This window comes from Rattus norvegicus, chromosome 10, assembly GCF_036323735.1.
Source record: "Rattus norvegicus strain BN/NHsdMcwi chromosome 10, GRCr8, whole genome shotgun sequence".
NCBI classification, from domain to species: Eukaryota; Metazoa; Chordata; class Mammalia; order Rodentia; family Muridae; genus Rattus; species Rattus norvegicus.
The window spans coordinates 95,567,057-95,582,397 of NC_086028.1; the positions used below are offsets into that span (position 1 = coordinate 95,567,057).

Here is a 15,341-nt window from a genome sequence, read left to right on the forward strand (position 1 = left end):
AGGGCAGATCCGGAGTCATACCCAAAGAGTGTCTCTTTTCAGTCTCTTTTTTCTGAGAAGATTCTTGCACAATAAGGCCCATGTTTGTTGCCACACGTTTATCTCTCTCTTCACCATCTTGGTCTGCTTAATAAGAGAAAAAAAAAAAACAAATAGAAGGGTCAATAAATACTAAGGTCTTAAGAAGAAATTTTCTGCAGATGTCAGAGCCTAGCTGCCCTTTACTCCAGAGGAAGGACTTAGATTCTGCAATTCATTGCTTATCAACTGGGTTTCTCTTCTATTTCCTTCCCATCTCCTCTTCTGACTTCGAGACTCCTTCAAAAGTGTATTCCTTTAAACAACATACATCAAAAATGTATTAACATTCTAATGTGTACAATAATACATACATAAATAATGTCATTTAAACACACAGGAGAGAGAGAGGCAGGGAGAGGGAGAGGGAGAGAAAGAGAGGTAGAGGAGGAGGAAGAGGAGGAAGAAGAGGAGGAGGAAGAGGAGGAAGAGGGGGAGGAGAAGGAGAAGGAGAGAAAGGAGAAGGAGGAGGAGGAGAAGGAAAAGGAGGAGAAAAGAAGAAGGAGAAGGAGGAGAAGGAAGAGGGGGAGGGGGAGGGAGAGGGAGAGGGAGGGAGAGGGAGGAGGAGGAGGAGAAGGAGAAGGAGAAGGAGAAGGAGAAGAAGAAGAAGAAGAAGAAGAAGAAGAAGAAGAAGAAGAAGAAGAAGAAGAAGAAGAAGAAGAAGAAGAAAAGAAGAAGAAGAAAAGAAGAAGAAGAAGAAGAAGAGAAGAAGAAGAAGAAGAAAAGAAGAAGAAGAAAAGAAGAAGAAGAAGAAGAAGAAGAAGAAGAAGAAGAAGAAGAAGAAGAAGAAGAAGAAGAAGAAAAAGAAGAAGAAGAAAAAGAAGAAGAAGAAGAAAAATATCCAGTCATGGATGCTCTTTACATATAAATCAACATCTCTTGTACAATGTAATGGGTATATTAATTCAATGTGAGAAAAACACCATACTTCACTTTTCCTGGGAGGAAAACTTAATCTGGGAAAACACTGAATTGCTGAAGTAGTAAACATAGCAGGATTTGGATCCTAACAGTTTCTTTTCTCACATGACAAGGACAACAGTGTCATAAACAGTATTGGTGCCCTGTGCAAATATGGAAGAAAATGTCTACAAGGACTCAAAGTACTGGATGAGGACCTTAATACTCTTAATCCTTTTCACCAGAGCAAGGAAATTTGGCTCTGTCTTTATAGAACATGAAAGTAGACATGTTACTGTACAGGTTATGAACTGACTAGGTATATTAATTCACTCCAAGTTTGCCACGGGAAAGAGACATCGTGTTTGAGCATGTGCTTGAGGCGGTGGTAAAGCTGGCTTTGAGGCTGAGATTTAGCTGGGTGTAAAACTCCTAAGCTGTGACCTAATGCTCTCAACTTGCTGTTGTTGATCCTCTGGGGGAATCAAACTGAAATGGATTATAAAGGAAGTAGTTGTCCTTTTAAGGGGGTAGGCATATTATGTAAAGGTGTGTTTGAGGGGGATGGGGGAAGCTGAGAACGGGGCTAAGTGGTGCTTAGTGTTTTAGCGTCATGCTCATGACAAGGTAAAGGTGACAGGCACTGCTGGAGGGTGAGCTTGATGAGAAACCATAACTTTCTGAATACTCTTCTCTGAAAAGGGATGCTGGTTACAGTAGGCACCGTGCCCACTAATTCCATCCAAGGAGGGTACTATTATCCACAGGATACCTGCTTCCCAGTCAATAAAGAAGTAGAGACTCTGAGAAGTTTCCATAGCAATGTTCAACGTTTTTTGTGTGGCATAATTCTATGCGTTGGATTTTCTTTTTACTTAGTGGTCTTTAGAGAGGAAATAAACAAGTAGCTTGAGAGGTTCTGCTGAGGACTGACTTGGGGGCAGGGGGAGGTCTCTCTTGAATGCTGATAGCCAGCTAATGCTGAGCTGGAGTTTATCCAAAGGCACCACAGGGATTGGGATGGAAGGGCACGTCTGACTCCTAGGTGTAGGTGCAGTGTTTGGCAGGTCCAGTCATCCTACCCTTAGGAGAGCAGTAACCAAGAATAGGAAGTATGTCCTGCGTGTGTGTGTGTGTGTGTGTGTGTGTGTGTGTGTGTGTGTGTGTGTGTGTGTGATGTACATGGATACCACGAAGTTTGTGGATGGATAGATGACTTTGGTGCAGGGTAGCACATTATGGAGACACGGACATGGAGGCTAGCCCTGGATGTCTAGGCCCTGTGCATGAGCAGTCAGGAAGGAGAGCACAGGAGCAGAGCAGCCCATCTCCTACAGAAACTGAAAATTAGTCTCAGCCTTTACCACTTGTAGCAAAATTGTTCATTGAGTCTGTAGGGAAGAAGGAGACTTTCAGAATTAGGCTAATGCGTTCATCCAGGCTCTTCAGCGAAACAAAAAATAAACCACAACTATACCAACATCTGGCAACCTACAGATTAAAAAAAAAAATGTGAGAGAGGGAGAAATGTGTGGAGAGAGAAAACAATAATCCAGGTACTTTCAGGAATTGGTTCCTGGACTGTGTGGCCTGCTGAATTCACAGGTGGGACACCAATGGGCATGTTTCGCAAACTCACATCCAGACTGTGAAACAGCCACGGCTAAACTAGCGTTGATCAGCTCGGTTCCACAGTTCAGCCAAGTGAACACTAGAAATTGACTGTCACAATGTGGGAATTCATAGAGATATTTCACTCTAGCAGATCGTTCCTTGGAAAGAGAACTTTCAGAGCACAGTTGAATATAACATCTTCCCTTACCCCAACCAAGGAATCACACATAACTCCAGTTTTTCCAGCCTTTCTGGAAGCTGCACATGAAAGAAAACAAAAAACCGGGTGACTCTTCATTAAGCTCATTAAGACTTTAAACTGTGGAAGGGAAGAGCTAGTTTAGACAGAATTACACAATCAAGTTACTTTGGCGAGAAATCCCTTTTCTGGAGGCTTGCCGGGGCCATCGATTCCATTGTGGGGCTCTATGCTCGCCTGTGTCAACTGGCTCTTAGGTCCTAAAACCTGGTCCACAAGGCTGTGATGGGATATTACCATATAGATAGAGAATAGAAGTTTTCCCAGGTGATGCCACATCCCATTCACGTGGCATGTTCAAACAAAGAGCTGCCTATCTCCTGGGGAAAAAAATTCAGGTGAAGAGTCCAGGGAACAGTCCCATTGGGCAGGAACTCTGCATCCATTCAGTGTATTTCCATAAAAGAAAACAACACATGGCTATAAAGGAAGGCTTAGAGGCAAGTCTGGGTACAAAAGGATGGAGAAAAGACGTCAGAAACCCGTAGAGTGACAAACAGAGAGAGGAATGTAGTACCAGCAAAAAAGTAATTCTTTTAACTCAGGGTGTCCAGGAGTCCCAAACTCTGTTCCAGGCAAGGTGAACGTTGTTAGAGAGATGGGATAGCTTGAACCAGCCAAGGGAGCAGCCCTTTGTAACCAGAAGACCTGAGTCTGACTCCCAACCTAAGAGTTTCTCTGTCAATCTGTCCCATAACATAAATAAGCTCAGGAAAACATCCCTCTTGCTTGCTTTTCCTTCCTTCTCTGGTTCCGAGCTGCTTGATAGCTCGTGTGCAGATAAAACTGAAGGCTTTGCTTCAGTGTGAGCGAATATTATTGACTCTGTGCCAGTCAACAAAACCCTGTTTACTGCAAACTCTAAATGACGCCATTGTCCTGAAGTGGCACAGGCTTCACTATGACTGCAATATGACTTAGTACATCACACCCGGCAAATGAAAATGTGCAGGAAATAATCTTACGTTAAAAACAAAACAAAAAGGGTTGGGGATTTAGCTCAGCGGTAGAGCGCTTGCCTAGCGAGCGCAAGGCCCTGGGTTCGGTCCCCAGCTCCAAAAAAAAAAAAAAAAAAAAAAAGAAAAAAAAGAAAAAGAAAAAAAAAAGAAAAAACAAAACAAAACAAAAACAAAAACAAAGTAAACAACCTGTAAGTCTGAGAATGACAGGCAGAGATAGAAAAGCATTTTCCTAAATGCCATCCTAAATAATTCTCAGGATAGGAGAAGGGAGGTGGAAACTTCTGCAAAGTACTGTGCAATCCATGCACAGGCAGCATGGCAGCCGCCTCACATTCAGATTCCCACAGGAAGCACTTCCAGAAGACCTGTTTACATTTCTCACCATTACTAACACAGTGCAGGCGGGCACATCCCCACACCTTTACTTAAAACGGGAAAAATATGACCATCCCTTTAAAACGACCCACTCCTCCCCCTGGACACCACATAAAAATAAACCCAGAAACACTAAACTCACTGCATAATAAATTAATTTCTCCCTAAAAATGTATCATGGATTAAAGGAAATATCACTTATAATAACATAATACAAACAAAACAGAAGCACAAAACAAAATGGACTTACACTTGGATTGTCTGAAGAACGTGTCCTGAGACTTGGTTTTCCCCCGTTTCCTCACTCTAAGAAAATGGGTTCTATGTCTCCCTGGTCTCTATCACATCGGTGTTGCTCCCATTCTGTTTGCCTGCATCCAGCATTTCCAGTCAGCCTGGCTGCTTTTGGAGGACGACTGTGGTTGTAATTTTCTTAGCCAGCTGAGCACTGTGTTCACGTGACCACTCTTGAACAAATCTCTTTTTTTTTATTGACTTCCAGCCAGTTCCCAGAGCAGAGAATTGCCAACTCTACTCAGTTGACTAATTATACTGTCAGAAAAATCTGTGTTGCTCAGGAAATCCAAATTTATAACTTTTTCTGGGCCCTCCCCCAAAAGAAATTGGCAGATTTCAAAAAATAAAACAAAAGACCGTCCCTTAAAAGGTAAACCATAAAGAGTTCGGGGCTCCGAGCTCTGGGTTTATTCTGTAATATCCAGGCAGATAATCTAATAAGGTTTCAAACAGCATAGAAGGCAATATCTTGATTTTTTTTCCTATATCATATTTTCCGTTCTGTCTGCTTCCTCAGTTCCTGGTCTCACCAGCATCAGCCAGTAGGCTCCATCCTTAAAATGTGCTCAACATTATGTGTTGTGTTTTATAAAAAGAAAAGGAATCTGAGGATATGTTTGGTAGAGGCATAGTATGGTGCAGGGGAAGGAGATTCCTCTGCAAACCAGTGCTGAGGCATCCCCTCCCCCTGAGGTATCAGCCTTAGTGTAGTGTAGAATAGTTTATTTAGGGGCATGGGAAGGGGACTTGGGGAGTGGGAGGAGAGAGAGAGAGAGAGAGAGAGAGAGAGAGAGAGGGAAGAAGAAGAAGAAGAAGAAGAAGAAGAAGGAGGAGGAAGAGGAGGAGGAGGAGGAGGAGGAAGAGGAGGAGGAGGAGGAGGAGGAGGAGGAGGAGGAGGAGGAGGAGACACTGGCCATAAGTGTGGAGAGGGGGGGAGAGAGAGAGGGGGGAATGGGGAGAGAAGGAACAGAAGGGAAAAAGGGGAGGAGAGCAAAAGAAGAGAGTGAGGAGGATCAAGCAGCCCCAATTATAGTGAGTCAGACACCCCTGGCTGTTACCAGGTAACTGTGGGGTAGAGCCTAGAAGAAATGCTAACATATGGGTCTTGGGAAGTATGGCTTAGAACAATATTCAGCTATGTATGCATAGGAACTTGAAAATCAAAATTAAGGCAACCATAAAAGGGCCTTTTCTCACAGGTCACAATTTAATAGAGAAACATCAGGAGGACAGAAGTGTAAGCCACTGTCCCGCTAGCATTTAGAAAATTCTATTTCATTTACCTAGTTAGGAAGTAAAATGAAATTTAGTTTCCGTGTGTCAGTGAACTTTGAAAATACAAGCCAACAAGGATTACTTGTGACTTCAGATAATATTCCCTGCAGACTCCAAGATTACGAAATGCAACCCCATCAATTTTTAACTCATAAGCCAAGCAAATGCAATTGAACCTCTGTGGTCATTACCTATTCAGAATTCTGAGGTTTCTGACTTGCTGGTTGAAATACACTTGCAAACTCTGGGGAGGGTTTGTTGGCTGGTAAGAATCTGTGCCTATGGTTTTGTTCTAACTTTAAGTTTCCCTGTCAGGATGCTCAAAGGAACAGCCTTTCCTTCCATAACCGCTGCCCTCTTTGAAAAGAGTGTTTACTTCACTTCAGACCGCTGCCACATTCGCTCTGCAAAGGTTCTACTGGCTTAGCCCTGTTTTGTTGAGGGTTTTTTTTTTCTATCTTTCCCTCAGCGAAATGATTTACAAATTATTGTGCAGCACCGCTGAGACTGTCTTGTAAACATGCAAAGAGCCATGAACTGCAAAATAAACTGCTCTTGCGACATCTACACTACAGTAATTTCATACTGACCACTTTTTATACTGATTCACTGATATGTTCGAAACAGCGTTTTGTTTTTCTCTAATTGCCCAGTGTTCTGAGAACAAAACGCCCAAACGACTATAATAAGAAAAAACTAGGATTTTTTTTATTGTTTGTTTGCTTGGGTTTGGTTTTGTATGAAGATGACACCATGAAGCCATTGGCTTGACAGAGAACTTGGCCAGGTTCAAAGATGTCAGCAGAGGTTCTCAACCTTCCTGCTGCCATGATCCTTCAATACAATTCCTCATGCTGTGGTGACCTCGACCATAAAGTTATTTTCATTGCTACTTTCAAATCTGTCATTTTGCTTTTGTAATGTAAATATCTGATATGCAGGATATCAGATATGCAAGCCCTGGGGAAGGGGTCGTGACCCACAGGTTGAGAAACTCTGTTTTAACAGTTTATCAGAGCCCTGGATGAGAAAGAGTTATTTCAGGTTTTTAACACGGTCTTTTCTTGACCTGAATTACTGTTCTGGTCAATGTAAACCTAACTGATTTTTATAATAAATGATTCTAAAATTTCAATCATCTTGATATCACAAAGCTTTTTGTAGACGTTTAGTTTCCTTCTCCATCGTTCCTCTAAACCGCTCCACTGTGGATATCAACATTCCTTCTCTCAACATCCCATAATTTTCAAAGACAGAGAAGAGCATCATTCTCCTGCTCAGGAGCTTAGCAGCGTCCTCCTTTCCCACCAGTTTTCAGAGACTGAAGCAGGTGACTATCTGGCCCCCACGGATGATCTTCTTATGACACCAAGTGTGTTCTACAACATAGCAGATACTATGGAAGAATCACATCGCACAGAAGTGGAACATTTTGTGAGCCAATTAACATTTATTTATATTTAATTTAATGCATAATTATGTTATATAATTATATAATATAAAATTATATGTATGATATATATATAACTATATTATATAATTATGCAATATAAAATTATATACAATACATAAATATATCATATGACATAAAATTATATGTAAATAAATGTCATATTTAATTCTTTCTTTATTTAATTTTTAATTTTATTGACAGTTTCATAGATGTCTATAATGAATTTAAGTGTATTGCCTCTCATTTCCTTTCCCACCCTCTCTCACTAAAGTCCTTCTTTTCAAAAACTACCTCTCCTGCTTTCATATCTTCTTTGTATGTGCAGATCCACTGAGTTTAATTAAAGATTCTTGCTCAAGTATAGTGAAAAAAATTTTTTTGGAGCAAGCACAACCTCACAGTGGCTATACCACTGGAGAAAATGGAACCCTTTCCTCCAACAACCACCAAGTACTCTGGGAGTTGAGGACCCTTTTGTAAACCTGCATTATACAGTGCCAAATGTGAATAATAAGAATGTATTTCGTTATTGTCACAACCATTTCCTAAAATGATCAATTGACCACATCGTGCAGAGAATTCTTAGTCAGCTAAATATTGGTGATGTTGCCATTACTGTACTGTGCTTTTGAGATGAACCTAGTTCTGAAATCCTATGTGGCTCATGTCTGTTGTCTGGCTTTCTTTCCTAGAACTATCAGACAGCCTCACTGTGCTGCTATCTTTCTTAACCAGGAGTGTAGGGGCCAGGGTGGATGCTAAGGTCCTGTTCCCCAGTTGGTTGGTTCTTGATCTATCCATAAAGAGGCTACAGGCCAATAAGCTTGGCAGACTAGGTGGGACTTCTGTGTCCCAGCAGGCAGGCTAGCAGACTAGGAGAGCTGGGTAAGGAGGAGGAGGGGGAGTAGCTACAGGAGATAAAGCCAACCAGCCATGTGACTTTTGGTTTTGAGTGGCTAATGGCCACTCTATCCTATTATGCCTGGGATGGCAGGAGAGCTTTAGCAGTGCCCAGTCATTGAGTTAACAAAGGGACTTAAGATTAACTGGTGCATGCCTCAAGTGTATGTGTGTGATGTGTGTGTGTGAGTGTGCATGTGTGTGTGAGTGTGTGTGTGTATGTGTGCGTGTGTGTGTGTGTGTGTGTGTGTGTGTGTGTGTGTGGATTTTTTATCCATGGATTCAAGGGAATCTGGGGGTGAGGGGCTGGTAGCACAACCCACTCCCGGAGCTTAGCTGAGGTAGCAAAAGCTACATGGAGCACAAGAGGAAGTACTGTCAGGAGTTCATTAGAAGCCTTTCTTGGTTGGCTCCCATAATCTGCCGAAATCAACATAGTCTCACTAGATCATTTCACAAAAACAAAGTTCAAGTGCAAAGGAACAAAGACTTAAAGGCCTCGTGAAGCAAGCTGTGGAATCAAAGATAATTGCACTGCTCGGGCCTTTGCATTGTTGTGAGAAACACTTACTCTAGTACTAAGAAGTACAGTGCCTTCTCCTGGGAATGTGCTCAAAGGACTGGAAGCCTCACCACAGAAATATTTGCATGTCCACACTGACTGCTGCAATATTCCCAAAAACCGAAGAAACAGAACCAGCCTAGTGCTTTAGTGACAGTGAGTGGGTAAGGAAGACGCGGTGCCTTCACGTGGTGGAATTTCATTCGGTTGTAAGGTAGAACGACAGGGTGACATTTGCTGGAAATGAGATGCAACCCGCGTTATTTGAACTATCCCAGGCTCAGACAAATTGGCCTTCTTTGTGCTCATATGTAGGCCCTAGATTCAGATCTGTGTGAATATGAATTCATGCACATATTCAAGTATATGTGTTTGCATACATAGTATAGACTAAAGAATTAGAAGAGGGACCATAAGAGATTAAAAAAGGAGTCTCGGGATTGGTGTCCTGGCTGCTTTTATTAGTATAACAAACACCGTGAGCAAAAGCCACTTATAAATACATAGGAAAACACTTTAGGAGAAATGGTTTTTATTTTAGCTTACAGGTTACAGTTGATCTCCAAAGCAGGCAGGAATTCAAGGCAGGGACTCAAGCAGAGCTCCTGGAGAGATGATGTTGACTGTCTTGCTTGCCCTGGTTTGCTCATCTGCCTTCCTTAAACATCCCAGACTCACTTGCCTGAGAGTGGGTTGGGTACCCTTCTAGCAAGAAACACTTGGGACTGGAGAGATAACTCAGTCCTAAGAGCACTGGCTGCTCTTCCAGAGGAATTGGGTTCAATACATCGCATATGGAGCCTCACCTCTGTATAGAATTCCAGTCTCTGGGTATTTATTTAATACCCTCTTCCGGTCTCCATGGGCATTGCATATGTCTGATGTGCAGATATACATACAATCGAAATACCATAAGATAAAGATAAAAGGAAAAGGAAATGCCTCACAGACATGCCAACAGTTCCTCAACTGAGGGTCCCTTGTCCTGAGTAACTCTAGTCTGTGTCAAGCTGAGAAAGACTAATGAGGACTATTAAGGAAGGAACATAAATGAAGGCTTTGGATTACATGCTACATAAAAACAGAGGAGGGCTAGTGGGTGAGAGTTATACAGGTGAAAAGGAGGGGAGAAGGGGGAGCAATAGAGAAGGGTCAACAAAAATAGTGTATGGGAAAACACCACAGTGAGGCCCATTAGATTTTTAATTAACTTTTGTTTGTTTGTTCTGAATGCAAGTGTCGCGGTCGGCAATCTTGGAGGTTCCAAGGATCCGCGGGGGGACCCCTGTTGAGGACACGCGTGGAGCGGAGACGGGATGGCGAACAGAGACACAGACACAGAGAGAGTGTGGTCAGCTGTTGCAACTTTACTGAGAGAGCATCAGACATTTATATACAATTTTTATTGTATAACAATCTTGGACCATGGCCAAGAACATTTGATTTTTTTGCAAAAAGGTATAGCTTGTTTTTTTTTCAGACGAGCCACAGTCAGCCAGCCTAGTCTAGTTTTCCGTTTGTCACATCAAGGAGGAAGTTTCAGGGGACCGCAAGTCTGGCATATCTTACGCCATCAGGTCTGTGTATCTAGTTCTATCGCTAACCCTTTGATCCCATCTTTGTTAGTCCTATAGATGTACATCCAAGGCTTGGGGCAATAATATTGTATGTCTGATCCCTGTCTAAAGTATCTGATGATCTGTGACCTTACCTCTCATTTCTCTTCTTCTGAGAGCACACACCAAGGAGGACGGGCTCTTGCCAATCTTTCTGACCAAGGCAGTGACAAATACCTGACCCTATATCCATCCTTAGTAACCCACCTATCAAAATTTAAATCATATTCTCCAGTATATGGTAATGGAGCATCCGTTGGTCGATGCACATATGGTCCCCTGTAAGTACCTGGTTGCCACCACCTGTTTCTATACTCTGTAAAATATTCATAGCCGACCCAAAGCTCAAGGAATCATTTCTCAACAGTTCTACCAACACCTAATAGAAGAAGCATCACTATCCTTATAAGTATAATTCTTTGCTAAATCTTATATTTCCTTATCTATAAGAGAAGACATAATCTGCAACCTTGGAGTCCCTGTCATCAGAGGCTCTGTCTGCTGTAAAGAGGAGCAGGAAAGCTTGTGGTATTAGTGATCAAAAATAGATCACGACCTTCTGTCCTATTATTAAAGGAAGTCTCTGTCTTGTCAAGATCATATTCAGAATCAAACAAAGAAAAAATAAAGAAATAAGTGCTGACAACGATCTTTCCCATGACCCAGATGCCCATCAGCCCAGAGACAAGTTTGCAGCAGGGGGCAAGTCCAGGTGCACATCTTCTTGGAGTCCGCCGCATGCAAGCAGGGGGCTTAACCACGTGTGGTGCGAACCCTCGAACCGGCTCCCACTCAGGCGTCATGTCTGTCCCGGAGCTCGGTTATCTCTGCTGCAGGCGCGGCATGCAAGTATGTGGAAGTCAGAAAACAACTTGAGGGATGGTTCTCTCCTTCCAAAATTTGGGTCCCGCCCAAGGATCAAACTCTGGGTATCGCACTTGACGATGGGTACCCAAATAAAGCAATTTTAACGCATTGGCTTGAATTGATTAATTTGTAGTGTATAAAGCCAAGTACATCAGCAGAGCCAGCAGTAATGTCTCTTTTTAAAATGAGAGGCTTGGCACCTTTGCTCAAAAATCTACTAGAGAATTCTTCCAAATTGAGGACAGTTTATGTTCACATACACTCTGAAGTTACAGCCCTAGCATCAAGGAAATCTTTCCATGGAACTGCCTGTGAATGTTTGTTTATTTAGTAGCAATAATAGTAGTAACAACAAAAATCTCCTCACTAAGAGTCCAGGGAGACTGTACTGATGTTGCAGTAGAGAGGTTGTAGCATTCACAGACTTGGTTAATAAAGACACACAAAGTTGGTCCTTGCACCTAAGGGTACCCCTCCCCACCACTTGCATCATTTTTTTTTACCAAACAAATTTCAGAAATGTTTCTGATTCATATGTAAATATTCACACAGGCATTTAATGGTCGCAAGTGTTTACGTCCACCGGTTTGAAATTGCTTTTGCAGTCACAATGGACAAAACATTTCTCCACAACCCACACTCTGCAAACTATGAGAAAAGAAGAACCAATGAGTGAACAGGTCAGGGTGATTTACAAAAAAAAAAAAAAAAAAAAAAAACCCAAATACTGTGCGGTTGAGAAACCAATGGATTCCCTTCTCCCTAAAATCAATATTGTTTAAATTATACCTTACCTAGACATGGAGGAAAGAAAATAGTTACTGTTTTGAAATTCAGGTAAAGAAAATCAATCCAGCTCTTTGCCACGCTCAGAAGCATCAGCACCATTGAAAACAGTTTAAGACTCCACACTGCTTTCAGTGTGACTTGATTGAGCATAGTCTGGCTGTGTGTTCTACATCACATTGGCCATCACATACGTGTGTGTGTGTGTGTGTGTGTGTGTGTGTGTGTGTGTGTGTGTGTGTGTTTCAAAAGTATTTAGTGTTACATTTGATGTAAGTAAGGCACATTGATGCTTTTAAATACTGTCTTTAAGAGGGACGTGAGCTGGAAGATACAGAGTATTTAGAACTTTAAAGCTCTTCCTGTGGGAGGAGCTTCCACTTCACTGAGGAACTGCCTTCCTCATCGAAATCACCCAGCTCCTGCTCCTTGGAGAGCTCCAGGAAGACCTGGAAAAGAGAATGAAAGAAGAGTGAGAGGCAGACCACACTGCCTCCATAGCTGCAGGTGATGGACTCCCTGTGCTTATTGGATCTCTCTTTGCACGTGGATGCAGGTGTGGATTCCCGTCCACCTGTGCATTGGTACAGTGAATGCTGGGATCCGTGGGAGCCTGGAGTTGATCTCAGGCGCCTGTTCAGTTTCTCTTCCGACCTTAATTCTAGAGGCCTGGGCACTCCACTGAAGCTAGGGCTCTGCAATCAGCCGGTCCAACTAGGCAGCTGCTTCCGTGCCGTTAAGGCTACAGGAGTCAGCCATGCCTACTTGGTTTCTATGGATTCTAGAGATTCAAACTGTGGTCCTCACATTTCCTCAGAGAGAGCTTTATCTGTTGATCCCTCTTTCCTGTTTTAACTTAATATTTTAGGGTTATGTAAAATCACTAAAAATTACCCACCTGCTCCAGAGTGGACTGTGAGAGGCTGTATTCTTCCAAGTCAAAGTTCTCTTTCACTGTGGAAGGGTGAATTCCCGTCAGGACCTCACATTTTTGTTTATTCAAGGAATTTATGAACAAAAGGATACACAGATAATAAAAATGTAAGATAATAACTATTTTTTGAGTTAACGACTAGGAAGTAAATATGCCATGTAGTCACACCAAAAGATAGACATGTTTCCTGAGAGATTTGGCAAAGGCAGTAGAAGATGCGAAAGAATAAGAAATTCTAGGACGCCAATATGAGATAAAGCTAAACATGGTTCTGCGTGTGCTGGAAAACTCCCGTGTGTCTCTTGTATCTGCCCTTCTTCTTCCTGCCTCAGAGGCTAGTGCTGGGCCATGTCCCAATGTGTCTTCAGCGGGAACAAAAGAGGAAAGGGGAGTCATGGCTTTTATTCCTTTTTAATTTAATTTTTTTTACTTATTCACTTTACATCCTGTGCACTGCCCCTCTCCTGGTCACCCCCTCCCACAGTCTTTCCTTCATCCCCCCTACTCCTCCTGGGTATCACCCCACCCTAGTACTTCAAGTCTCAGTATCCGCAAAGCCTTTGCCTGTATGTGGGGTATGTTCTTCAAGCTGGGCTGCCTTGTCTGGCCTCAGTGGGAGATGGCTTTTATTCTTCCATTCCTTCCCTGACACTGAATCTCTTGACTGGGGGCCACTATTTCTCAAAGGTGACAAATTCGACACCATTCGCTCCAGGCTGCCTTCCTGTCTCTTTATCTCTAATGACAATGGCAGTCATTGCGCTAAAGCACAGTCTCAGGATGATGCCCTGTGCTCCTGTGCAGTCATTACAGATGTGATGACCACAGTGCCCATCATCAACCGATCCTGGTACCATGTTCCCCTTCTCTCTTCCCTTTCCACTCTACCTCAATGGGACTCCTACTATCAGCTTATGGGACAAGGAGGGAACATAGTAAGAAGACAGATTCAATAAAATCTTGCAACCTTCCTGGCTATAGGCAAATGCCACCCTAGAGAGGAAAGCCCCTAAGGTTGTGCTGGAGTTTGCATTACTGACATTTGATCTTCTGAAACAAAAAAAATCTATATGGATGTTCATGGAGCATGCATTGTTCTTGAAAGGTTTTGAGCCTCGTTCCATCAATAGTGTATGCTGAGAGCATTAATGTTGTCTAATGACCCTTGAGGAAATGTGAATTACATGTCTGTATTTGTCCCTTTGTATCATCTTCCCGTCATGAGTTAGGAAAATGCTATTTAACAAATGTTTAAAAATACCCCTAAATGAAAACCTTAGTGTTAGCAAATTAAGTACAAGAGAAGGAATATGTGTTAGAAAAGGATATTGATGAAAGTGTAAGCATCAGAAGGCTTTTAAAGGGAGGCTATATTATTCCAGGGACACAGCCTTCCTGGAGCATCAATCTCATTGACGCTTATCTATTAATACAAACTCATCCTGTTTATGAGAGCTCCTTGGACTGCTTCTCATCAGAATACGCCAACCTAGCAACCAGGCCATAACAAGACATCCAGGAGGACGACAGACCAGCAGCTGAGAGTGTACAGTAAGATGAAAAAAAGAAAAACTTACATGGGGGACCCTAACCATGTGTCACAAAGACACAAGTGGGAAGAGTGAGTTCTCAACAGAGGGCAGCTGACAAGGTTGATAGCAGAGCAGCAGAAGAGCCATGGAGGGTACTGCAGTGTGGACCTGAAAAGTTCTTCACAAGCTATCCACATTGTTCGCAGTTTGAGACACTAACTTGAAAGCTATGGAGCCTTTAAGAGACAGAGGGCAGCATTTGGGATATAAACACATAAGTAAATTTGAGAAAGAGCAAGAGAACGAGAGAGAGAGAGAGGAAGAGGAGGAGGAGGAAGGGGAAGGGGAAGAGGAAGGGAAGGGGGAGGAGGAGATGCAGAAGAAGAAGAAGTAGAAGAAGAAGAAGAAGAAGAAGAAGAAGAAGGAGGAGGAGGAGGAGGAGGAGGAGGAGGAGGAGGAGGAGGAGGAGGAGGAGAAGGAGAAGAAGAAGAAGAAGAAGGAGGAGGAGGAGGAGGAGGAGGAGGAGGAGGAGGAGAAGAAGAAGAAGAAGAAAGAGGAGAAGAGACGAGACCTGACTAGTGGAAGTAGGAGCCTTCGGAGATGTACTTTCTCTTAGTTCTTGCCTGTTTGCTTTGCTTCTGTCTGACACAATGATGTGAGGAACCCTAGTTACAAGCTCTGAACTGCCACAGAGTTGTCTCTTCATGCTTTTCCTGCTGTGATGGACTGCAATAGCCTGAAACCATGAAATGGGTGAAACTCATATACCAGTAAGTTCCTTCTGGTATCTATTTGATCACAACACAGAGACAATACAGAAAAAGGTACCAGAAGTGGGGTTACTTTGTGATTTAAACATGACCACAGGTCCTCAGATCTTTGGAACTGGTTTATGGGAGAAATGTGGGAAAGTTTGGCAAGAGGGCTAGAA

The 15,341-nt window shown here is 42.7% G+C and overlaps 2 protein-coding genes across 9 annotated transcripts in view; both read right to left on the reverse strand.

The window, feature by feature from the left end:
- Abca8a (ATP-binding cassette, subfamily A (ABC1), member 8a) overlaps positions 1-4,714 on the reverse strand; it is a 69,973-nt gene extending 65,259 nt beyond the window's left edge. For 2 of the 4 annotated variants that reach the window (XR_005489862.2, XM_063269226.1), the window contains exon 1: positions 22-126. Coding sequence is in view for 3 of the 4 variants with exons in the window: in XM_063269226.1 (XP_063125296.1) it covers positions 22-117 (96 nt within the window). In the remaining variant the exon portion in view is untranslated. Of the gene's footprint in view, positions 1-21; positions 127-4,438 lie in introns of those variants that run through there. The other 2 variants (NM_001281824.1, XM_006247611.5) reach the window with 2 other exon arrangements.
- Positions 4,715-10,022: 5,308 nt separating this feature from the next.
- The window catches only part of Abca9 (ATP binding cassette subfamily A member 9), a 61,628-nt gene continuing 56,309 nt past the window's right edge, over positions 10,023-15,341 (reverse strand). For 4 of the 5 annotated variants that reach the window (XM_039087440.2, XM_039087441.2, XM_039087442.2 and 1 more), the window contains 2 exons: positions 12,843-12,898; positions 10,023-12,393 (listed from right to left, as the gene is read on the reverse strand). In XM_039087440.2, coding sequence (XP_038943368.1) covers positions 12,295-12,393; positions 12,843-12,898 — 155 coding nt within the window. In that variant the 3' untranslated portion in view covers positions 10,023-12,294. Of the gene's footprint in view, positions 12,394-12,840; positions 12,899-15,341 lie in introns of those variants that run through there. The other variant, XR_005490514.2, reaches the window with a different exon arrangement.